The following is a 26,957-nucleotide window of genomic DNA, read 5'->3' as shown; positions in this document are numbered from 1 at the left end:
AACCTACCGGTCCTACCTTGCAAACCGTTCAACGATATTGAATTGAATGAAAAATAAAAACTTTGCGTTGTCCAGTTGAGTTTTCATCAAAGAAAATTACGGTTGGTGCGGAAAGTGGTTGTTCACTTGGTCTTTTCTCGGGAGCTCGCTCTAGAGCTCTATAAAATCCCTTTCCTCACAACATATCGTTCTTTTCTTCTCGAATTGCGGCTGTCCCGTCGCGGCAGACACGTCCAGGTAATAACGCAATAAACCACTGAGAGCTTCCCCCTGGAAAAGCGATCGAGTTTTCCTTCAACCTTTCGAAAACGAGTTGTCCGCCGACTTTAGTAGTTTTCACGGCTCGCTCGTTGGATTGCGAGCCTTAACATCTGTTTGCTTGAGTTGTTTTTAGTTTGGTAATGTCAGTTTCGGGTGAGCGGCGTGCAATCGGTCAGGCCGCCTGACCGCGCCAACATTTTTCGCGGTACGCCCGCAACACAGCGCCCGTCACTTTGTGTAATTGAAAACTCGATGTGCACTTGAACGGAAAGCTAACACGCAAATAAATCTTTTACGACTCGAGATTTATAGGTCTTGTTTATAACTTACTTTTTATGCTAAATGCATAGTTAAAATTAATTAGGCACAGACGAGAAAAACTTGGAAAAAGAAATCGGAGCTCTTCTTTTAATGCGTTTGAAGTATGAGTTTTTTTTTATTGCTTAGTTTGGTGGACGAGCTCACAGCCCACCTGGTGTTAAGTGGTTACTGGAGCCCATAGACATCTACAACGTAAATGCCACCCACCTTGCCGCCCACCTTGAGATATGAGTTCTAAGATCTCAAGTATAGTTACAACGAATTACAAAAAGTTAGCTGCAACGAATCTTAATAATAGAATCATTGTGAAAATAATTTCAAAATTAATATCTGTGGTATAAATTCATATTCACTTTTTACTTCTTAGAACAAATTGTTTAATAATATATATTTTTTCATATTAACAAAAAAAGCTCGTGGAAGGACGATTCTAATTATTGAATCAATGTTCAAATAGCAAACGTTTACGAAAAGTACCAAATGCCTAATTAGTTCCAGTAATATTATATTTTCTATTAAACTTTATAATTTAATTATAGAAAGCGTCAAATTCTTAAGTTAGTTATTGTTCGGAAGATATCTTTTTCAATTTGATTTAATATCACAAAAGTTTAAGATTGTTAGTAATTTATTTAGAGGCCGTTGAATTAGTTACTTTTTGTTTTTGTCACTCAATTTATAACTACTGCTTAAACACTTAAATAATGTTATGATGTACCGCTATTTTCTATATAGAACTTCAAATCAGTGATGACTTGGTCGATTATAATTTGCTTTTGTTATTGTTTTTGGACTTATTTAACATCAGGTGAGCCTTGAGGTCATGTCCTCAAACACGGTAATAACGATAAACAATATAATGACTGTAAGTAAAGAAGACCTCAAAGAGCAAAAAATAGTGGACAACACTTGTACAATCGAACATTTTCTTGATACAACATGAACCCTAACAAACCACTTAAGTTTTCCTGCTATTTTTGTTCCTCGAACAGTTCACGTCTAGTTTAGACCATTAGCTAATCTCCTGGTCTGCGCCGAAGCTCGCCACTAATGCATCCTTGTAAAAGTTGCTTCGTTCCCTTCAAAAATAAATAGAGAACCGAAGAAATTTCAATAATGAAAAAAAATAAAAAAAATACTCTCTCTGCACTAAGCGCAGCTCGTATCGTAGAAGACCTACATTCGATTTTCTAAAATAGGTGACCTACACTTCAAGCTATAAACTAGAAACAAAATGTGTTTATATTTATTTATTTATTTTTCAAAGTAAATTCAAGCAATGATACCGGTTACTTTCAAGGAAGTTGTTTGAAGGTAAATAATAGGTCAGTAAATGTTGTGTTAGGTTTTGGCGAGTCAAGCTTGCTCCTGGTTAATAAATTAAAAATGTATTTGTGCCCTCTGTAGGTAAAGCAAATTTTGGAACGCAAATAAAATTATATAACAAAAATTAAAATTAAACGAATTGATATGAATTTGTTTATTAGTCCGTTACGTTTTAACAACGATTGCTTTTTAAACCGGAATATATGATGACTTCTTTAATTAAAGAGGACGGTGACCACATATGCGGGGTTGCAGTTTTCTTTGTCATCAACATCGTATTTAAGATTTTAATTAGAGATAAAGGAAAATAGTCAAATATAGGCAGAGCCCTGGGTAATAACTGAATGCGTATAGCCAAAAAACGTAAGGTACAAATATGTTATGTGCAGCGGCTTGGCTCTGCTCTTGGCATTGCTGAAGTCCATGGGCGAGGGTCACGACTCACCATCAGGTGGGCCGTAAGCTCGTCTGCCCACAAAGGCAATAAAAAAATTTAACATAGGTGACAGGAACCTACACTCGGTAATGTTTAGCTTAAGGTTGAAGAAGAGAAAAGTAGGAAGATTGGTGATAGTATCACTACTGTCCAATAATAAAAAGAAGCAAGAGCGCCGCTGTAACGTTTTAGAAATTTGAGTTTTTTTGCCAGTGATGCGTTAAACATAAGCTGTGTAGTATTTTTTTTGGCACAAATATAAAAAAAAACACTACAAATATATCGTGGAGCCATAAAACATTTATATGCTAAATAGTGTACTAAATTTTACTTTATCACGGTTTTATTTCTGAGTACATTACAAAAAAATATTTTTTCGATAACTATGATCAAATAAAAATTTAAAATATGAACAGAACGGTCTTAAGTCAACTTCACCTTAATAATAGTGATTGTAGCTTTTCACTAAATAAGCTAAGCCCGATCGAGGCATAATAGCCGACGGATTTTAATTAAGGCGAAGCTTTGTCAACTGCCCCTTTTAATTTTGATGAATAAAGAAAATTATTTATTTGGCGGCGTTAGCGTTTACGGTGATTTATACTTCGCGTAACGGACGTTTATAAGGCGTCGCCCTAGCCCGGGGGAAATATCTTTTTCATAATTCGCAGAGTTTGACGCGCTTGGTTAAGCAGCGGACAAAACAATGACTGTATAAACAAATATAATAAATACTAAATTGTATTTTTAGTGGCGTGTATCGAGTCCGTGTGCACCGCTGAGGTGTGGGGCCTAGATGTTGTTGATTAAAACACGTATTGTCTGTGCGACGACTTTAATTATACTGAACTGACTTACACACTACACCACAGGGGTACAAGAAAAAAAAAGAAAAGAAATAATAATAATCTAAACATATTTTTTTTTACATAAATCATCTTAAGGAAAACCTATTATAGTAGTACATAGTGATTACTCTTAAATCTTAATGCTAAAATTCAATTAATGCTAAACATATTAAACATTATCTTTAAACAGCTTATAGTCGATTTACACACGATATACACACTACACCGCTTATCATCGATTTAACTGAAACTGGATTCAGTAGTTAGTATTTAATAGAAGAGCACATATCTGTTAGATAGTACACGAGTTGTTTCAACGTATGCTAACCAAAGTCACAGCTTTGCTTGGCTGGCATTGTTTTGTACGTGTAAAACGATTCAGTACTTTAATACTTTCAACTTTATAACTCAGACTGATTCCGAAAATCGTACAATCGTAAAATGATTGATGTCTCTCACCATAACAAAATTTTGTATTTTTGCTTAACAACCATTGTACAGCAACAAGAAGATACTGATAGTTTTTTTAAGAAAATTAACTTATTGTTTATCTCAAAAATAAGGATAAGATAAATGCTTAATAAATTCGAATGATTTTAACCGATTGGCTGTTACATGTGATTTTGGTCGTATTAATGTAGAAAACAATAATAATATTTCGGAATAGTACTATTTTCTAGATGAAATACATCTTGTCTTTTCGGTACCTGTATGTAAATTTCCATGATGATCAGATTAGTAGTTAAGACGTGAAAGCGTAATAAATAAACTCTATCTCTCATTGTTATAGCATTAGTTCAGTTTTTTATTCACTTGACATAATATTCGTTATTTTTCATTCATTTACTTCATTTCAAAATCATTCGTAAATTGATTTCAATTCAATTTTTTGTGATCTCAAAAGGTGTAAAATTATTTCGAAGCCCTCTATCAAAATTGAAAAAAAGCATGAAGTTAAGCGGCCACTAATTGATTTTTTTTTGATATGACTATATACTGATGTTTTATATTTTGTTTCAGGTATGTATTTTCTGTGATCATTAATTGAAAAGGGGTGAGTTAATTTCCATGAGAGTATCAGTAGAAAAATTAACTGCTCAGTGTTCAAAATTATCTTTCGTACAATTCGGAATATTGTCTCACAAAATACACGAAGCAGTTCAGGTAACACGTGCTCTATAAGAAGCTCAAACCGATATAGCAGGATTACAATGCTATTAAACTTGTAAATTTCGTCGTAGAACTTGATTCGTAGCTCCGTAGCGCCGTAGCTTCGTAGCGCTCGTGGCACCCTCATCCGTAGTAAATCTTTTAATCTCTCTACAATGGTCGATCCTCATAAATTTGACATCTGTGAATTTTTATTACGATATTCGAAAGCGTGTCCCTCCCAACGGTATGATAAAATCGTGTTTTATGGTCGCGACGGTCAGTTCATTATTTCACTCCGATGTATCGATTAAATTGACGTTCTGACTATAAACTGAATCCGTGTGACGGTTACAGTGTTTAAATTTGTTTTATATTGGGATTTGTAACTAGAATACATTCAGTAATGGCTTAGTAACAATCTTGGATTTTAGTTTCAATGACAGGAAAGTAAATGGGTCTTTGAGTCGGTCAGCTTAGTGTGGACTCATATTCAAGTCTATTGGTTTCATGACCTGATCAACGTCAGGTGCATCATGAGTCTGATTAAAGCTCAAAAACCAAACTTTCTTGTTTCATTGATACAAATCGGGTTTGGAATGAGTTCCCCTGCACGGTATTTCCTGCGCTATGATATGTCCTTCTTCAAACGAGGCTTGGTTCTGCCCCTGAATTTGCGAAGTTCACATGAAACGGTAGCCACTCCCCATCAGGTGGGCCATGTCATCGTCTGCCTACAAGGGCAAAAAAAAAACTATTGAAAACAATGAAAATAGTTTTGTGTCTTTCTTCTCTTGGTTAGTTTCAAGGATGAAAATTTCAGGGAACTAGTGAAAGAAAGTAAAACTATATAAATAAATGAATGGTAATTAATTAAAATTAAATAGTATTTTCTAAATAGCACAATGATTGCTTTCAAAAGTGCATCCATCAAATGAAAGGGATTCTCGCAATTCAAGTCGAACGAACCCAAGCGCGTCTTGAATATCTTATTTCTGTAAAGGCTATTGTTAACTTAACGTTTTTCGGATGTTCGAAAAAAATGTTTCCCTTGGACAAATGTCCCAAGTTATATTATGATTCCTTTTTTTTCCTTACAAAATGATCCTGTTTTATAAAAGACGATACGATGAATTGATAACGTCTTGATACATAAATGTGGTCCGTGAGCCATCAATGATTTTTTTTAAACTTTATTTTAAAAATTTTGGATCACAAGCTCTACTCCTTTATTTAACTCTTGTAATGTATAGAGACAAATTAGTTTTAGTTTAGTCAAACTACTATAATTCAGTTACCGTTGCTCGTGCATAGTGTTGATACTAGGAGAAGAACAAAACCATTGCCTACCTCTAGGCTATGAATATGATATAGTAATTTATATTTAAGATATTTCATTTTTCATCAAAAAGATCTCACATTAAATTACTCGAGTCATTTCCAGCTACTACTTTTAGTTCCTCATCTTTCACCAATAGTAATTTCTTGTAATAAAAATCAAAACCCGCAAAATTATAATTTGCGCGTAATTTCTGGTGGTATGACCTTTTGTATATCCGCGCGAATAGGTACCACCACCCTGCTTATTTCTGCCGTGAAACAGTAATGCGTTTCGGTTTGAAGGGCGGGGCAGCCGTTGTAACTATCCTGAGATCTTAGAACTTATATCTCAAGGTAAGTGGCGCATTTACGTTGTAAATGTCTATGGGCTCCAGTAACCACTTAACACCAGGTGGGCTGTGAGCCTTACCACCCATCTAAGCAATAAAAAAATCGTATGAGCGGGCTTCATGCAGACCATCGACGACTGCTGGTCCGGCGTGCGTTTGCCCGAAGCCGCAGTGGAATTTTTAAGTCGATTCAGCCTTCCAAAAAATACAACTCCACAGGTCCAATACGCTCTAATAATCCAATGATTAAAGCTTCCGATACAGGGGGCCAGTCGTTAGCCATATGAAACTATAAAATGGATAAATGTTGTACACCTAGTAGAATAAAGGTAAAATAACGAAGGATAATTTCATGAATATAAACGAAAACGAATTCACCAATAATTATTTAATACTGGCATATAACAAATTAAAATGTTATAAGTAAATAAAAATAACTCTTAGCCTATACTAAATACGTATGCTAAATACATCGCCTAGTAAGTTCAGTGGGCGGTAATATTTTCAGTGTAATTCTCCTAATTCAGGCTTCCTTGAAAACATCTTTGGCGTAAAAGTTAATGTTTTCCCAAAAAGAAACATCAAAAATATAATCTTCTTATATAACTTCTGTAAAGAGCAAACTCGATAAATTTTTATCTTCAATTCCCAACACTTAATGGTAAACAAACTACCTGACCTTTTGTGCCCTAAACATTAAAGGTTCTTAATAACAGTTTGAGTAAACTTCTTAGAAAATACTTAAGTGTCGGACAATATATCCTGTCTTGTTACAAGCGACCCATCCACATTTTGCGGGCAGCTCATCTCCATTCAGGACCATCGTTGGCTCTATCGCAAATTAACGATCTTCAACATCCAGCCCACTTCAGTAATTACACTACTTCACTGAAATATATAACGAGAAGAATACGTGGTATTAAAAATACACAAACACTTTGTTAGATCGCAATTCGATTTACTGAGTTTTGTTTTTTAAAACCACTTATCTTTTCTAATAAAAAAATAAAAAAATATTTTTTTTTATTGCTTAGATGGGTGGACCAGCTCACAGCCCACCTGGTGTTAAGTGGTTACTGGAGCCCATAGACATCCACAACGTAAATGCGCCACCCACCTTGAGATATAAGTTCTAAGGTCTCAAGTAAGTTACAACGGCTGCCCCACCTTCACGGCAGAAATAGGCAGAGTGGTGGTACCCACTCGCGCGGACTCACAAGAGGTCTTACCACCACTATATGTAGTTTATTTGTATGAAAATACGGTCCAAATTCTGCGATTTTCGTTTTGAAACGAAATCATTTAGTTAATAGCGTAATGTTCATGAAAGATAAAGAACGTTCTCGACCTCATACGCGTGCCCGTCTCTCTACCACACATTCTCAGGTAATAATTTAACGTGATCGTGCAATAAACAACAAAAATCTTGAATAAAATAATATCAGTCATCTATAAACCTTGCGTACACAAGACGTAAGGCAATTCTCTGAGTTAATGTCACTCGTAAAATGTTACTCGACTACCATTATTCGAGCTTTGCCTAGTACTCAAGAACTTTCACGTAACAAAAATATACTCGCAGCTATTGCGACACCCTCTTAATACTGATTTTCTTTTCTTTCCCTAACTTGAGCATTTTTATGCTCATCCTCGGAACTTTTGCAATCCACTTATATCAGTCGCTAAGCAAATACAAAAAGTTTTCACAGGTTTAATCTGCACGTTTTAAGGGTATTCATTGAAATTTCACGCTCCGAGCAACTTCACATAATACATCTGGGTCTTTTATATTTATTGTTTTGCTAGCTTTGTTCACTTGCTAATAAAACACTTAAACGTCACTAGATGATGAGCTTTACTCGGTATTTTTTTTTATAACGCCATCTTGTTGTGTCTTTGAGGCAGTTAGTTTCTCACAATTAAGAAAAATAGTATTATTATTCGCCAATAGATGTCGGGAAGAGTCATGAAGTTGATTATCGATAAAGTTGATTATTGTAAACACGAAAAAAACAACATTTTCTGAAAATAAATCGTAGCTAGATCGATTTATCGCCCCCGAAATCCCCTTTATACTAAGTTTTATGAAAATCGTTGGAGCCGTTTCCGAGATTCAGATTATATAATATATATATACAAGAATTGCTCGTTTAAAGGTATAAGATATTTAAAACGATAATATTTTATTAAATAAAGACGGGAATTGTTTAAAATGATACCATATGTTCTAAACTCACATAGATTGGGTACCAATCGAATTAGTAATATCTGATATCGCAGGATTCGTCGTATCGCTATGCCAATGCAATAAAAAATCAACCTAATTTATTTTTGTTTCATAACATAAAAACACAGCAAGTACAGATAGCTTAACCGAATTTAAAGCAAACTCTTCTAGATAACCGTTTATGTAAAATAAAACATTTATAGAACCAAGCGGTATCGTACAATGAATACATACTGTTAGACTTAAACTAAATTAATTGTCTATGTTAATCTAATGTCTCAAAGTAAACGGTATTATTTACAATTATGGTTGCTACGTGATCCGGTGAACGATTAAAATAGGATTCAACATTTGTCTATTCAAGTTAACTAAAAATATTTCATGATAAAGCCGAAAATATTAATCGCCTAATATATGGAACTGAGAAAAACATCCCCACCTTTCCTTAACTGACAACATTTGATTAAAATTTAGTGCTTAGCCATGTTCAATAGCGCATTCAAATAGTACTCTTAAATTAATAACTGCAGTGTCCCCACACTGATTCTGATTTTTTACTTTTCGTAACCAAACTAATACAACATATTTCTCTCAAAAATTAATACTCTAAATCACATTCGGAACATGAATACAACCCGCTGCGAATTCAAAACAAACAATCGTAGCTTTTAATAAGAATCGAGTTAATTCAGTAAGGACTTATGTACATGAATTAAACATACTCGTGTCTCTGGCTGCAAACAGTAACGAGACAGAATTATAGAATTATTTCTCGTCTCCTTCCGCGCAGTATTTTGATAAATAGCCGAGTAAAATAATTTCGTTCATCCCATAACGATTCTCATACACAGTAGACGTTCTGGCGCGTTGGGAATTCTTATCTTACAAACGCAGCACTTTGATTATGAAGGAAAGGAATATTTAAAGAAGCCTTCGAGCTTTGTGTTGCTCACCGACGCGTGTGTAAAATTTATGTAAGAAATATGAGTACGCATTATGTCCTACTGTGACTTTCTGCGTGTGCTACATCCCTTTGTTTACGATTCTTTTTGTTTGTTTTATTCTACTCGCACAAGCTACGATAGGTTGATCATTCGTTTTCATTTTATTAGATGCTTGAATACACAAGCTCGGTTGTTGGACTGGGCGAATCATTTGGTTATTTAATACAGCCAGTGAGAACGGAAAGAATTCGACCGTGAATCATTGATTGCAATTACATCCTATTACGCTACACGTACCTAGGTAATTGCTTGTTAGGATCAACGCAAAAGCTGCCTAAATTATGATTCTAAAAATTATGATTCTGTTATATTATTTCTGAACGATCTTACAGCACATATTGTGATGTTAGTGTTTTTTTAAGATATGATGACTATTACAGTGTGTTTTGAATCCATGATAGCAACACAAATTGATAGTAGTCCCGATCTTCTCGGGTTACTGTTCAAAAGGCGTCCTTAATAGCAGCAGAATTTTCACCGCTTAGTTTAGTCTAGCTTTTCTACTACCGTCCTGTATTCTTATATTCAGTACTGTTATCTTGCTAAGGAGCTTATTGTGGATCAGAGTAGGTTAATTTCACTGTCCCACCTATTTTAGTCATCAAGCAGTGACACGTTTGTCTGAAGAAAAATAACTGATTAACTGCATACTTTAATCCAAGAGCAGCATATAACGTCTCACGTGTACCCTAAGCAAATGACTTCTTAGCAGATACAAAATATTTGTATTTTTGATAGCATTGTTTTTTAATTATAATATGAATCTCTTCAATTACTTAGAAACTCATTTTTTTCGGTCCACACGAGTAGTGGACACAATTAAAACCACCTTTACTGTTGTATATCACGTTTTTATTGTTATTATGCTCGTTTTTTTTTATTGCTTTATTGTGTGGACGAGCTCACAGCCCACCTGATGTTAAGTGGTTACTGGAGCCCATACACATCTACAACGTAAATGCGCCACACACACCTCTCGAAATCATGTACACAATTTAAGTTTAAAACGATTAGATTTACGATTAAAATTTAAAGTAAAAGTTTAGACACTATTTATATTTTGATGGAAAAATAGACAAAAAATAGCCTTTGTCGTTTGTGACAACAAAAACTTTTAAGTATTTCCATACCTCAGAAATAATAAAAAAAAAAAAAAAAACGAAACCGTAATACTAGTCTTAATTATCCCTAGAAGTGTGCCTATACACATAGTGTTATATATCTGTTACATTTTACAAATAGAAACTTCTAAATTATTTAAGCAATTACCAGAAAGTTCTCGAACGACAGACATTCGAATCGAATAAACATTTACGTGAATTGTCTTCTATTACTCGTTCCAAGGCTGGGTTACACGAAAAAAACCTATTTAATGTATTAAGATCCCCGGACAGAAGCATCTGGGTAACTTTCTTAACTAGACAGCATATTAGTGGAAATTGTACGTAAGCCTAAATAGGAGCTGAAAGCGTTTTAGGCTTATATGTATATACTAAATGTTATATATTGTGGGGTTCTCGCTTTTTTCTTTCAACCCTTTGACTTTCTTCGATAAACATCCGCAAATGTATATATTATTATATATACTAGCTGGCCCGGCAAAGGTTATATCGCCATATAAATTATTTCAAGGTAAGATAAATAACCAAGATACCGACTGCAGCGCCATCTGCCTTGCTGATTTGTAAATCTAAACCATTCTCGAATCCACCTGAAAGTACACAAAAAAAATTCATTAAAATCAGTCCAGCCGTTTAAGAGGAGTTCAGTGACAAACACACGCATAAAAGAAATGTATATATAAAGATTTTTGACGTATCTTTTTGGAGCCCGTAGACATCAGACCATGGGGCGCTATCTACCTTGAGGTTCTTTACTCAAGTTAGATAGTATTAGTAGTAAAGATAGCAGAGTCGCAGTGTAAGCTGCATTTGATAACCACTGTCCTACCCTTCAGTTGCCTTGTTACTCCAATTAGGCTGCGGCTTAACAATCCCCATAGCATATCTATGAGCAACGATAATTGTTACCATCAATTGGTTCGTACGCTCATCTACGCTCATCCGTGCTCATAATACAAAAAATGACATTATTATTATCGGGCGTCGTCATGGTGTAAAAAATAAGACTCCTGGTGTACTTACTCGTAACAAGCAACAGGACTATGCTGGTCTTCAAATCTTATAGCCAAGAGTTCATTTTACTATTCCTACTCTGCCCGGGTTTTGACCTCGAGTAGAGATCGGTCGATGGGCGTGACAGTGCAAGCCGAGTCGTTTAGTGGGTAAAAACACCTTAAGCCCTCGGTCTGCTCCACACCGTTTGCAGACCTTCAAGTACGACATATACCGCGCATCTCCTGAGCGCCGGCCTTATTTGAGGTTCGAGTCAACAGACTGAAAAAAAAATTGACTTAGTCTCAATGTGGATTAGGGCATGGCGTACACATTGTGGTGTTTTTGTCTCTGCTAACCACTTAACACTAGATGGGTCGTGAAATATTTCACCCACCTATGCATTAAAAAAAATTAAGACTCCTAATCACTAAAGACCTAAATATAACAGTAAACATTTATTTCAAGCACGCATTACAATAGAAAAAAATAAGAAAGGAAAAATATCGAGGCTCAGAAGAGGTTACCGACTCAATAACGACTAACAATAACGAACCAATCGGTACTGCGGCTCCGATCTTCCATCGGACATATCGTACAAAAACCACTAAGCCATACCCAAGTCTGTAGTGTTGAGTACTTATTAACTCCATGGGTTCAATAGACTAAAGTGGACGTGCCATTGTTCATTAAGGAACATATTATGCACTTGCATCCGGCATCTAATGCGGTCTCGCTCACACACAACATTGTACCCAACACAGCTTGTAATTGACGGCTGTTTCGAATAATCCCACTAAGCTCTGTTCGACTGACTCTTAATTTACTTAACGAGTTTTGTGGGTCTGTTTTGTATACAAGTGACAAATTTGTTGTGACTTAAATATAATGTGTTGTGAATTTTCGTTCTTCATTCCCTTCCATATCTCATGATAGCAATAATAAAAATCCTAAAATCTCCGACAAATCAATGGACATATGTGTTAAGAAAACAGAAATAAAAAATTTACTAACTTATCAAACACACGATGAACGGATAATGCTAATAAGCATATTTTTTTTCCTACGTATATTGATAGCCTTGAGAGGCTATTTCAGCTTCGCCCTACATGTAGATGAGCTCACGGGGCTCAAATTGGAGTGTTGCTAACATTGACCCTAGCAAGGGCACTGCTTCGAAGAATCCACGGTGAAGGAATAGCATCGTGTAATAAAAATCAAACCCGCAAAATTATAATTTGCGTAATCACTGGTGGTAGGACCTCTTATGAGTCCGCACGAGTAGGTACCACCACCCCGCCTATTTCTGCCGTGAAGCAGTAATGCGTTTCGGCTTGAAGGGTGGGGCAGCCGTTGTAACTATACTGAGACCTTAGAACTTATATCTCAAGATGGGTGGCGCATTTACATTGTAGATGTCTATGGGCTCCAGTAACCACTTAACACCAGGTGGGCTGTGAGCTTGTCCACCCATCTAAGCAATAAAAAAAATAACACACAAGATGAACGGGTAATGATATTAAGCAACATGGCCTGTCTAGATTGGGCAGAATGCTAGTCTAGAATGTTGCAGGAATTATATTGGAGAAATGCTTGTTTAGTTATACTTTGTGAAAGCAATTATATTACCGGTAGGAAAGATCCGAAGCTCGTAGTTGGAATGGAAAAGCGTAAGATTTCCACGTGAACTCTTCGTTTGACAGCTTCGCTCCAGCGGACCGTGCGTGCGTTTCCGCTGCGATTGTTAGACATATGGAAACGATCTGAACTTTAGGAATTTAGTATTGAATCTGATTAGAGATATGATAGCTATGAACGTGCTTAGTAAGGATGATCGTAGATATTACAATTCATCCTTTATATAGATCATCTGATTGAAAGGTGCTACTGCGACATCGTTGCTCGTGGACATCGACAATGACAGGGCCATAGTCAAGCTGCTTCAGCTATGTAATTTAAATACCAATTTTAATTTTTATTTCTATTCTAACCGTATTTTGATCAGTGGAAACGTAGTAACAAAAAAAACCTTATAATAATGTAGTTAATTAAATATCTTTCTAAATTTTATAATAATATAGCTTAAAAACAATATACACAAATTAAGAAAATAAAACCCCAATAAACATACAAACAAAAAGTAAACGATATCATTACATTGGACTGTAGGACTTGATCATCTTTGCCTCATAAAAAAATAATATTAATTTTCTATGGTAGGTAGTTAAAAAAAAAACACCAACATTCAGTATGGCGTACTAATTGTTTTGATAAAAATCTTTATTCTGCCATTCTCAATATCTTAAAGTTATTTCTGATCTGTCCTCTTTACAATATTATATTTTTTTCTTTTTTTATTCAAGTGTCAAATAGAAAAAATGGTGTTTAGTCTACGCGAAATGCTTTCGCGCTTGCGTTATATACACGACGAACGTAATTGTTTGCATGATCACGATCAAGTCAACCAGGTAAATAAATAAGAAATAACATATTAATGTGATTCCAATTTTTTTTTAAATTTAACTTACAGATTTTTTTATTGCATGAAAAATATTTAAAATAAGAACGTTCGATTAAATTTCAAATTTCGGTTTAATGTTATCGTAATATGGAATTCCAAATTAAAACATCACAATGCTTTGTTTTATTAGCTGTTCCTTTTTTTTTTTTTTTAATTATTATTATTAGCTATCAATATTCAACTGTCGATCCAATTTATGAAAAACCCGTGCGGACTCACAGGAGGTCCGGACTACCATCAGTAAAAAAGTTGTAATATTTAGATATTATGAAATCCGTAGGCATTGAACACGAAACATATTTTCTAAAGAATTCCGCTCATGAATGGCGAGGTCGCACAATAGCTTATCAAATTTAACGCCTACTTCATTTCAATTGTAGTCGCGATTGATTGATTGATTGACTACAATAAAAATGTGTTAACAAATTTTATGAATCAAATTCGTTACGCCTTTTCTTGCGTAGCGCGATTCATTAACGAGTTTTTGAACGGAACTCACAGTTATAGAATTTCACAACGGCTCTGTTAATAATTAATGTCTGTAATTAGTGTTAAAGTGTAAATAGGGTTGTGATAATTAACGCACTAAAATAACCTAAACAAACTTTGACCGTAAAAAGCTGTGGTCGGAAACGAAATAATAATATGTATTTTTAACCAATTTCTGCCGTACCCTACCTATTTCTGCCGTGAAGCAGTAATGCGTTTCGGTTTGAAGGGTGAGGCAGCCGTTGTAACTATAATGAGACCTTAGAGCTTATATCTCAAGGTGTGTGGCGCATTTACGTTGTAGATGTTTAAGGGTAACAACCAGTAACCACTCAACACCAGGTGTGCTGTGAGCTCGTCCACACATCTAGGCAATAAAAAAATAAATAAAAAAAAAACAATGAAAACCTTCATGGCCTCAATTTCACGTTTACCATTTTTTTATATAATTTGAAAATCATCGTCTTCGCGTAGTTGAATATATAATATGTATTTTCAAAATTATTCAATTTTAATATAGTTTGTAAAATTGTCCGGATTACTAACCACTTGACTAATCAGACACAAAATATATATAGTATTATGAATTTAAAAATGTTTTTTTCGTTGTCAACATAAAAGAAAACTTGCATTAATGCATATCTCAAGCTAGGTAGCGGAATTCACGTTTTGTTATCTATGGTTATCGGGAACCACTTAACACAATGTGGGCTGTAAGATCGCTACCCATATAAATCCAATAAAAAAAAAATTTAAAACATCCAGTATCAGCCAAGAAAACCTACGGCAAGCGTGTTAATGTCGAGTCACGGTCTATGTATTAATCACTGAATAGTAACATGGCTGCCACCTGAGAGGTACTGTTTTGTAACAATATTAAGGTCGGGAGCACTTTTGTCGGCAGCTGTTAATAGTTCGCGTTCGTTTTTGATTAGTCATTTGTATGATGTGGCGTGAAATTCAAGTGTATCAATGACATATATAATACGATTCGTAAGCTTTCTCGAAATATACTCTGATGGGAATAGGCAATGTTTTTCCAGAGGTACGTTATGTATATCTTTCTACGGGGCATCTTTAAATAGCGCTTACCTTCAATCAGCAGCACGTTTCTTATATAGCCGATGTAAACTTTAATGAGAAAAATATAAATAAATAATAAATATTTAATAACAATCACGCCACGTTAACTGGTCCCGTGCTAAGTTCGTAAAGAACTTGTGTTACAGGTACCAGATAACGGAAATAAATGTAAGATTTTTATTATACACGTACATATATTTAATATTTAATATACATCCATAACCCTGGAAAAGACATTTATATTTATCATACAAATATCTTCCCTTGGCGGATTCGAACCCGCGACCCCCTTGTGTAGTGACCATGTCACTTACCACTACACCAGACGATCGTTAAATATACCTAGAATCAGAGAGTACAAACAGTTTTTAGCACTGAATATTCACCATTGAATGTTCGCAATCAGTTAAAAAAACCCAATAAAAAAATTATCGTACTAAAAAAATTTAATAAATCGATTCCACCGAGCAAATACAATTTGGAGTGTGATTGTCGAATAACTTTCAAACTATTATTTCCGGAATTTTTCAGTAAACAAGCCGCTAGTATTGCACCAGTACGCTTATCGTGCAAAAGTTAGATTTGCATGCTCTTCTCGCAGCACACAGGCTCGCAACAAAACAGTTTTGTTTGGAAAAGCCAGAGCAAACATAAATCAAATGGCAGCGGAGGCCCGGAAATTGATACCGCTCCGACGAACGATGTCCCCTTGAAACATAAAGTTGTTTAAATGTCAGCAACAATACTACTTTCCGTGAATAGACTTTAAAGTCCACGAGAAGAAGTTGAATTGCTCTCAAACAAATGTAATTACAATTTAAGTATTACCTCCTGCTAGTCTTCAGTGTAATGTTGAAGTAATATGTAGAACCTCTTGTTAGTCCGCGTGGGTAGGTACCACCACCCTGCCTATTTCTGCCGTGAAGCAGTAATACGTTTCGGTTTGAAGGGTGGGGCAGCCGTTGTAACTGTACTTGAGACCTTAGAACTTATATCTCAGGGTGGGTGGCGCATTTACGTCGTAGATGTCTATGGGCTCCAGTAACCACTTAACACCAGGTGGGCTGTGAGCTCGTCCACCCACCCATCTAAGTAACATAAAAAAAAGTTTGTCATGCTTTTTAATCAATGATTTCCTTTGCATAATGAGTACGCTAATCGGGTTGTTGTCTCTGCTCAGTAGAACTATGGACTGTTTTTTTTGTTTGACATAATAACCAAAATTTCTTGATATTGTTTTTAATGTGATTCATATTTTATTAGACTATCTACATTCGCTAATGATTACTGCTACACTAACACTCGCATTTAGCAAAACTTAAGTAAATATTACAAATAAATTTTCATTAATTTTAGTTAGTAACACAGCATCGTGACTTGATATTATTATGTTGAACAACTGTTGTAGTAAGGGTGTATATTTGAAAATTAAATCAAAAGTGCCCAAAATTTCTGTACGAAAAAAATCGTATCTCATTAAAATAAAGTGAATTCCACTTAAAACCCTTTCAAGATCACTTTCAATTCTAATAGTCTATTACGGTACAAAACACTCAAGCCGACAATACGTTTAGCCCCGGATCCGGCCCTAATCGCCACCGCTCGTGAACCAATTTTAAATTTCAACGAAACTGCTGGGGGCATTAAACTTTAATGCACCAAACAATATTCTGGAGCTATCGTAAAAACTTCGGCCACTATCCCGAACTAGTCACAGCGTAAATACTGCACCCGTGATGCACTTTAACATTGTTTTGAAAAGCAAATTTCAATAACCTAAGAACTTCCATGCTGTTGATGGCTTTCGTCCCAGGAACTATATTTGTGGTTTTTTTATTTTTTTATTACTTAGATGGGTGGACGAGCTCACAGTCTACCCGGTGTTAAGTTTTTACTGGACTCATAGACATCTACAACGTAAATCCGCCACCCACGTTGAGATATAAGTTCTAAGGTCTCAAGTATAGTTACAACGGCTGCCCCACCCTTCGAACCGAAATGCATTACTGCTTCGTGGCAGAAATAGGCAGGGTGGTGGTACCTACCCGCGCGGACTCTCAAGAGGTCCTACCACCAGTAATTACGCAAATTATAATTTTTGCGGGTTTGATTTTTATTACACGATGTTATTCCTTTACCGTGGAAGTCAATCGTGAACATTTGTTGAGCACGTAGGTATTTCATTAGAAAAATTGGTACAATACATGTCAAAAAAAACCTCTAAATAAAAATCGGAACTTTTCAATTGGTTATATGTTATTTCTCTCAAACGTATTTGGAGCCTGAACGATAATTGAAAAATTTAAATATCTGTATTTCTAGAACACAGGTACTGCTAGTACATATTTTGTTCTAAAAATACACATTTCATTATTGTATCAAGTATATCTGCATATCGGATCTCAGAAGCGTTGTACGTACCATCGATCCGGTAAGCCAAGGGAACTACATACCGCCTGTTCAACAGTTACAGTCGAGGTAATTGGTATTCACTACGGTGGGTGGCCCAACGACGGAAATTAAAAATGATGTTACGTTCAGAACTCGCACGCGTTAAATACGTTTTTGTCTTTGCTCCGTTTTTGTTTTGTAAATACCTATAATGTGGCTTATTTATTTTTATATTTTTCGTATAAAGAGACAAGGGAAAACAAGATTCAACTTTGTTTTTTTATGTCGTATTTCCATCTCGGTAGTACTTAAGATTCAGGTAACTGGAAAATAAACTTGAGTTTTTGCGGCGTATACACCACTACCTTTAGCCCGCGACTCCGTCCTCGTGGAATAGTTACTTTGGCATAACGCTCTAAATTTTACCTCCACTTCATTTACGTAGAAAGTGAAAATATTTTTGAATTATAGAATGTTAAGGAGCTATTTAAACCCCTATTTTGAAACATTCTTTATTGGTGATCCACTTGTATTGGTCTTAGAGTGATGTTATATAACCTATATATAGCCTTCCCCAATAAATGGGCTATCTAACACTGGAACAATTTTTCAAATCGGACCAGTAGTTCCTTAGATTAGCGCGTTCAAACAAACAAACTCTTCAGCTTTATATTATAATATTAGTATAGATTTCGCGGATCATCTGCTTTGACTGACTTTGAAAAATAGAGCAAAAAAACTTAATTAAACAATTAATTAAGTAAAATAGATCACCGAAATACGTAATTACCGTCAACAGGACACACAAGCACAGCCCTCATAATTACAGTGTTAATATTTACATCCGTTTGGAGCCTCTGGGTCTGCGGAGGGACTTCGGTTCCCTCTGTATTTTGTACCGTATGTTCCATGGGGAGTGCTCTGAGGAATTGTTCGAGATGATACCAGCATCTCGTTTTTACCATCGCACCGCCCGCCACCGGAGTAGAGTTCATCCATACTACCTGGAGCCACTGCGGTCATCCACAGTGCGTTTCCAGAGATCTTTTTTGCCACGTACCATCCGGCTATGGAATGAGCTCCCCTCCACGGTGTTTCCCGAGCGCTATGACATGTCCTTCTTCAAGCGAGGCTTGTGGAGAGTATTAAGCGGTAGGCAGCGGCTTGGCTCTGCCCCTGGCATTGCTGAAGTCCATGGGCGACGGTAACCACTCACCATCAGGTGGGCCGTATGCCCGTCTGCCTACAAAGGCAATAAAAAAAAAAAAAAAAAAAAAAAAAAATCCACCGAATGTTTAAACACGTGAGATATACAGTTTTTCGTCAATTAATGTTTCGCGTTAAAAACGTTCACAAAGGCGACCCTACCATCGTTCGAGCCCCGTAAATGTTTACTCGACACATCGGACGCTGTATGCATCAATTAAAAATATATTCCGTCACTTGCTTTTGTGCTGAATGGGATCACGTGCTATTAATTGATTTTTTAAATTTTATCGTCAGCATTTCCATTCCGTGGTGCTTCGAACCATTGTTTGGCTTTGAGCCTATAATTAGCTTTTCCATTACATTTGATTGATGAGTTAATAATATATATAATATATAAATAATTTACTGGTGATAGGCCCTCTTGTGAGTCTGCACGGGTAGGTACCACCGCCCTGCCTATTTCTGCCGTGAAGCAGTAATGCGTTTCGGTTTAAAGGGCGGGGCAGCCGTTGTAACTATACTGAGACCTTACAAATTATATCTCAAAGTGGGTGACGTATTTACGTTGTAGATGTCTATGGGGTCCAGTAACCACTTAGCACAAGGTGGGCTGTGAGCTCGTCCACCCATCTAAGAAATTAAAAAATTAAAAAATTATTAACGCATTATAATGTATCATCATTATAACTAACTTGTTTCGGCTTAGAGATCCCATTAGGAAATATTCGAAATGCTTGGCCATAGCTTTAAGGCCATTAATACTGTAAAAAAACTGTAAAAAACGGTTTTAAAGGCTTCGGCTATTAATCAAACATTAAATACGTAAAAATTGACATTTCATAATAATTTTGTTGAAGTTATTTTCTATTAAATACACTTAGTCGAAGCTTCCACTAAAGTATTGACAATGAGCGGTAAAAATAGAAGTTTCTTGCGTTTAATCACAGGAAAGCATCGCGTGTGGCGTAACATATCGCCCTGCATGTTTCTCAGTCGCGTCACGTCGCCAAGCACTTCACTGTGAAAAATTTTTACTCGCACAGATGAACATATTTGCACAACTTTTATACCCATCATTTAACTTTGGCCGGTTCGTGCATCTGTTCAGTTATTTTGAATATCACTGTATTTTGTGTCACATATTTTTGAAGGTATACTTCTTTAGGCGCGTTATAAAAAATTGATGAGAGTGAAATTTTACGATGCGCGCGCACCGTGACACAAAATTAACAGAAATGAAGTTGCCCACTAAATCGCTCATTACAATACGACCGACGTAACTTGGCGAGTCTGAATATAGCCGCAGGTGAACTTTCGCGCATGTACACTCGTAAAAAAAGTGTTATTAGCATTCATTTTTTAGTAATATAAATGACAAAATTATTATTTAATATAATTCATACTAAATATTATTAAATTATTAACGTTAAATATTTATTATTAATTATTTAATATTAAAAAAAAAAAAGAAATAAATTTAATAAAAATAAAGTATAACTTCTTACGCGCGTACATAAGTACACGCACCCTTTTTTTTACAAATGATAGAAGCAAGAAAATATGGCGCAATTTCAAATTTTAGCGCCCTAAATTAAAACATTCACGTTTAATCTTTCCATTTTTATGTCAGCCCACATTCACCATGTATCCAATTACATGGAATCCAAAATTCCACGTTTAAAGATCGTTCTTGTATTTTTACATCGTAGCTGGCATATTACAGTATAAACAAACCAACTCTCGCATCGCGGTCCGTAGGTAAATCTTGTTCGATTCACTGATCGGAATGTTTGACTCCGCCCGTCTATTTATTTACATTTTTCTTTCGTTTATTATATATGAGTCTGTTTGCTACAATTATTTGCATTATTCGAGTTTATCTCAATTATAATAGTGATAATGTATTTTAATGATTAGTGCCGTGTGGTATTGGTGGGGAAGCAACTTGCTGAGATTTTTATGTCATAATAATGTTATTATCATTAAAATTATAGCGTCTTGTATGAATTTTTTTTTTTAAGTTACGTTTTTACTTTTACGGTACTATGACAACGTCAAGCAATGATATCGAGTTTTATCACAATTAAATGAATCTGGTTTGATTGGCTGCTTCGCGGCATCTACCCGTGCGAACTTATAATACACCACGAGGAGATATAGAAATTGAGATATAAAATTACAAATTTGTAAAACGGTGCTTCTAGGTGCGCCGGTCATCGTTCTCGTCGAACCCGTCGCTTGCGACGAAGGGCTCGACGAGTAAATAACCTTCAGACACAGCCCACTGAGTTTCTCGCCGGATCTTCTCAGTGGGTCGCGATCCGATCCGTTGTAGATTCTGCGAAGACGGCTCTTGCTAGGGTTCGTGTTAGCAGCATCGTCAAGTTTGAGCCCCGTGAGCTCACCTACTAGTTAAGGTTCCGCTGATATAGCCTCTCAAGGTAGGAAAAAAAACCAAAAACAAAACAATAGCTATGAAGAAACTGTTTAGGTATCATTAAAATAGTAGGTCTTACCAAAAATGTTTTTACTCTGACACCTAGAAACATTATTCGGGCTGTAAAGATTTAACTACAAAGAAACACGATATATGTTTTCTTTTTTGTGCTTTTATGATTTTTATATTTAATCATGTCTTCGTTTCGAAAATTTATTCAAACCAAGGGTCGAATTTGAACGGCAATACGTTTTCACGGGGGGATGAATTCGTTATCAGTTAACAAAGTCTTCATTCAATTTTTCTGAAGAGCTTAACCGATACATAAAGGGAAGTATCGGAGCAGCCGTCTTCCCCTGAATATGAATTCAATAATACTCGAAGATTTATCCGTAGTCGGCCTCTACACTTATACTTGTTTACACGAAATTCAGGAACCGCGGAAGGAAGGCTGTATATCTTAAATCAACCACTGCGCACTCTCACCTCGGTGTGCTTATCCTGTTCTAATATCGATTTTTTTTTAAACACTAAAATCACGATCATCCATTATTATTGTTTTCCATGTACCTAATTTAATCGATTTTGCTCATTAACTATATACAGAGTATATAGAACAGAGTCGTCGTGGCCTAAAGGATAAGACGTCCGGTGCATTCGTGTTGAGCGAAGCACCGATGTTCGAATCCCGCAGGCGGGTACCAATTTTTCTAATGAAATACGTACTCAACAAATGTTCACAATTGACTTCCACGGCAAAGGAATAACATCGTGTAATAAAAATCAAACCCGCAAAATTATAATTTGCGTAATAACTGGTGGTAGGTCCTCTTGGGAGTCCGCAGGGGTAGATACCACCGCCCCGCCTATTTCCACCGTGAAGCAGTAATGCGTTTCGGTTCGAAGGGTGGGGTAGCCGTTGTAACTATACTGAGATCTTAGAACTTATATCTCGAGGTGGGTGGCGCATTTACGTTGTATATGTCTATGGGCTCCAGTAACCACTTAACACCAAGTGAGCTGTGAGCTCGTCCACCCGTTTAAGCAATAAATAAAAATAATAATAAAACAATTTTACGGGCGATAAATAATCGAACGAAACATTACCTCTCCCGAAACATTCGAACAACACCGCCCTTCCGTGGATCGTCATACGTTCCAACGCAGATAATTATCCGAACGAAACATAAATACGAGCGAGCCACGTAAACAACAATAAATAACGATCCTAATGAATTCTTATTTCTTAACCGTTCGCCCCGGGACCGGTCCTTATGGTCCCGGAACGCAGAAAACTATCGACAGTAAAAACGGCAACCAGTAACCGCGTTACCACGACGCGAGCACGTCTGTACCAATTTATTGCTATGGCAATACCGTTTTCGTAGTCCACTGCGGCCTTAGGGGTGTTACTACACAAATAAATTTCGGCCGGACCGTTCTCTTAGGACAGGAATTGAAATATGTCCGATATTTTATTAGATAGTCCATTGAACATATTAGATTGTTATACACTCTTATTTTTTTTTTTCTATTGGAGGCACTGTATTGTTGGGTTAGTGGTTTCCCCAATATTTGATCTGTGTTCGGAAATTGTACTAATAATTACTTATTTGGTTTTGGTGGTGGAGGTTGTTGTTAAATGGTTACCAGCGCCCATGGACTTTACTATACGAATGGCCACTATTAGCAGACAGTTTGTCGGTTGTACGACATCTTAAACCGAAATGTGTTGCTGCCTTGAAGCAGAAATAGGCAGGAAGTTGGTACCTAACTGTTCGGCCTTACATTTCCTCCGACCACCGGTAATTACGCAAATTTATAAATTTCACATTGATTCTTATTGCTTTAGTGCGTAGATACTTCCTTTACGAAACTATTATCTGCTTTTGGATTTTAAATACCGCCGTAGCTACATATGGATAGAGGGGGTCTTATCCTCAATTCCGCTAATACACAACACTAATCATTCCTATCTTTACATATTGAGTCTTTATTAAAAAAAGCGGACTTTTACAAAATGATACCTATTTTTATAGAATTTATTTGAATATTCGTCATACATGTTAATGAAGTAAATGAATACTGTACAACCGCTACTGTCAACATCAGCCGTCGTAACCACATGGCTTTGCGTGTTTGCTGAGTTTATGTCATCATATACAATATTACGAATAATATTTAGGATGTGTTATCTGAACTTTGATAGTGATTATAAATACGATTAGAAAATTTGTAGAAAATTTGTATTATTATAATTGCAATAATAATATGCATTGTATTTGTATTGGAAGTGTTCGCGCACTACCCACTCACCTGATATGAAGTACGCTGACCTTTTTTTCCTACTCATTCGCTGGAAGCTTAAAGGGTACAAGTAGATGAGCTCACGGGCTGAACCTGAGAGAATTTACTAACACTAGCCCTAGCAAGAGGTGTGGGTTCACAGAATCTCCCACCGGATCGGAATCGCGACTCGCTGAGAAGAACTGGCGAGAAACTTAATTTTCTACCATGATCAATAACAGAAGATTACAGAGGGACAATTTCAGACATACAACTATGAAAGTTGTCGTTGTCTAAATAATGAAACACTCGATAACTTTTGTGGAAAGATGCAACTGTTTTTGTAATAATTTCGCATAGACTGGTACCAAACTTTTTAAGTAATATGCCCATGAATGATTTGCGCGATAAAGGAAAAGCATCGGGTAATAAAAATCAAAATAGCAGTGCGTATTGTAATGAGTAGTTAGTGCCTTGTTGCTTATTCCCGCTGCGAAATAATCTGCGATTAAAAATGCAATATTGAAGTGAAAACTTCTTTAGAATCGTTGTGATTTCAAACCGGATGCAACGGAAAAAACGACAGGTAAGAGACACAAATACAAAAATGTGTAGGATGAAGCCAGCAAAGAATGAGACAGAAATATACATACTATTTAATACAGCGCCATCTGTGAGATTTTTTAATACTAACGTGTGTATGAAAGCTCTTGTAGTGAATTTTAATTTACGATTATACGTGAAATTAAAATATCAATTCACAGAGGGCGCTACCTTACAATTATTTACTAATGACAGGTAGAGGTTTCACTTCTACCACGTGTGAATTGCACAATTTTTTTTTTTTTTTTATATAATCACTTTACTATTTTTCGAATACTTTACAGAATTCGTGATCACGAGCGACTTAGGTGTTATTTGTTGATTTTCTCGTTATTTAATGCCATTTAGACAGGCGAGCATACGGCACGTCAAGTAGTAATCAGGCATCATCGCTTATCAAAATCAGCATTGCCAGGGGCGCAGAAAAATCTTTGATTATTAATATTCAATCATAGTATTACCTGCCGATGAATGTTTAAAAAAAATAATTTGGATAATTACATTTCTTTACACGTATAACACTATTTTAAGGTCTGGCAGTTTATTTGATTTTGAGTTTCATCTCACCTCTCACCGCTTTAATAACAAAAATAAAGTGATTATTAAATGACTTGCTTTAAAAACATAAATGAAAAACAACAAAAAACTTTAAAAAACTAAAAACCATAAACCAAAAATCCAGTATTTCTTCAAATCTCAAATTAAAAAAAAACCCTAGTAATATTTTCAGAACGGTTAATATTCAGTACGGTATGAGCAGATTCGTGGGACGTTTACAGGCGCGACCCGACTTGACCGCAACAAACGCTGTCACAATCATCTGTTTGTGTTGCCGGAAACTGTTGTGTGGGTTAATTAATTAAGCGTACCTTTGTGCGAATGTGTGCTCTTATTAAACTTGTACATAAGCAAAAACCTTTTTAACGTACATTCATTAGCTTTACCTGTGACCCATGAAACAGAATCTTACACTAGTTTTAAGACATTCGATTATTTTGAAAATTTTCACGCGGGTCAAAGACTTTATACTCAAGCCCAATATGTTTACCAGTATCTTACGATTTTTCATACCCGATCCTGTGGACCGAATGGTAAAGAGACGACATCGCCCTAAACACGTCATTACGGATCCTCCCGATCCATTAACGGTGCTTTTAGGTACCACAAGCACCGGTCACCGTCCTTGTCGAACCCGTCGCTTGCGACGAGGGGCTCGAACAGTTAATTAACCCATAGGCACAGCCTACTGAGCTTCTCGACAGATCTTCTCAGTGGGTCGCGTTTCCGAACCGGTGGTAGATTTTGCGAAGCACTGCTCTTGCTAGGGCTAGTGTTAGCAACACTCCCGGTTTGAGCCCCGTGAGCTTACCTCGTAAGGTAACAAGGAGAAGTTGAAATAGCCTCTCAAGGCTATCAGCATAGCAAAAAAAAAACGATTGTTTTATTAGTTCGACTTCTTATTAAATCGTGTTTTTTAACTAAATTTATTTCGATAAAAACTCTCAGATACTCACTCATACTTCCAAAACAAAAGAAGACATATAATCGGTTTTGTTCTTGATCACGCTAACATTTAGATCACTTTAAATTTTTTTTTAAAGATTCGTAATCATCAACCTATTTGAATTTCGCTCACCGTTGTCGCCTGGTGTTAGCCGGAATTATAACAATATATAAAAAAACAGCCAGAGACATGGCTCTATTGCAACGTTATAAATAATACTTATCCTTTGAACAAGAATGTTTGAATCCTCGGCAGAGTCAGGCGAGATATTCGTAGCGACACCTGCCGAAATTTAATTTAGTTCTTATTCCTAAACTGTTTGACTAGGTACTAAAATGTTGATTTTGATGGCGCATCCATTTTGATACTCAAGATTTAATGAAAAGCTGGATACGGCCGCTTCAACGCGCGATATGACACGTCTGGTATGAAAACTTATCATAATTTTCACCGTTTTTTTTTGTATACCTGTATTTTTTGCTAACGCTTGTCAACGAAAAACAAATATTTATTGACTGTTTTGTTTTTTTCAGGTAAGCAATTCTCTATTTGAAGAAAAAAAAACAACACAAACAGTAAGTCCGGTATATTGACCGGAAAATTTTAGAGTAAGTCTTAAGGCTGAAAAAAAAATTATGAGTTCGCTACTTTTCGCTGGTGACATCAAAACCGTCCAAGCTATCCGATCCTAAAGAGAACCAAATATTGCTTCTCTCCACCCTTTTCAACGACGCATACACGCGGTGCCTACGCATTGTAGTAGACCTACAAACCTCTTTCCTTCACAAAAGCCTCCCTTATTATGCCTCTACGTTAGATATGAGGAAATTGGCCGAATGGCTTCATATGAAAAACTCGCGTAATTTTCGCGAGGTGTTGCCCACGATCTCATACTTACTTCACTCGGATGTTTGATCAGAATTAGGAATCATTTACATATATGAATACTTGAATTGAAATTGTGTAAACAGAACTATACGTAATATTGTAAGGTAATTAACACAATAAACATGCAGCTCACATTTTTATAGTGTGTGCTGTGGCTGTATGTTCAATAAAGTGTAGTTCCAATTTAGTT

General features: G+C 36.0%; 1 protein-coding gene across 5 annotated transcripts in view; it reads left to right on the top strand.

The window, feature by feature from the left end:
* LOC101740192 (polypyrimidine tract-binding protein 2) overlaps positions 1–26,957 on the top strand; it is a 529,447-nt gene that overhangs the window by 392,287 nt on the left and 110,203 nt on the right. The window contains exon 1 of one of the 5 annotated variants that reach the window (XM_021348559.3): positions 13,608–13,824. The exons of the other annotated variants lie outside the window; for them this stretch is intronic. Coding sequence (XP_021204234.2) covers positions 13,735–13,824 — 90 coding nt within the window. The 5' untranslated portion in view covers positions 13,608–13,734. Of the gene's footprint in view, positions 1–13,607; positions 13,825–26,957 lie in introns of those variants that run through there. 5 annotated transcript variants of the gene reach the window in all.

Source organism: Bombyx mori, chromosome 22, assembly GCF_030269925.1.
Source record: "Bombyx mori chromosome 22, ASM3026992v2".
In the NCBI taxonomy this organism is placed as follows: domain Eukaryota; kingdom Metazoa; phylum Arthropoda; class Insecta; order Lepidoptera; family Bombycidae; genus Bombyx; species Bombyx mori.
Note: the sequence above shows the minus strand (reverse complement) of the source record. Positions and strands in the feature narration are given on the sequence as shown.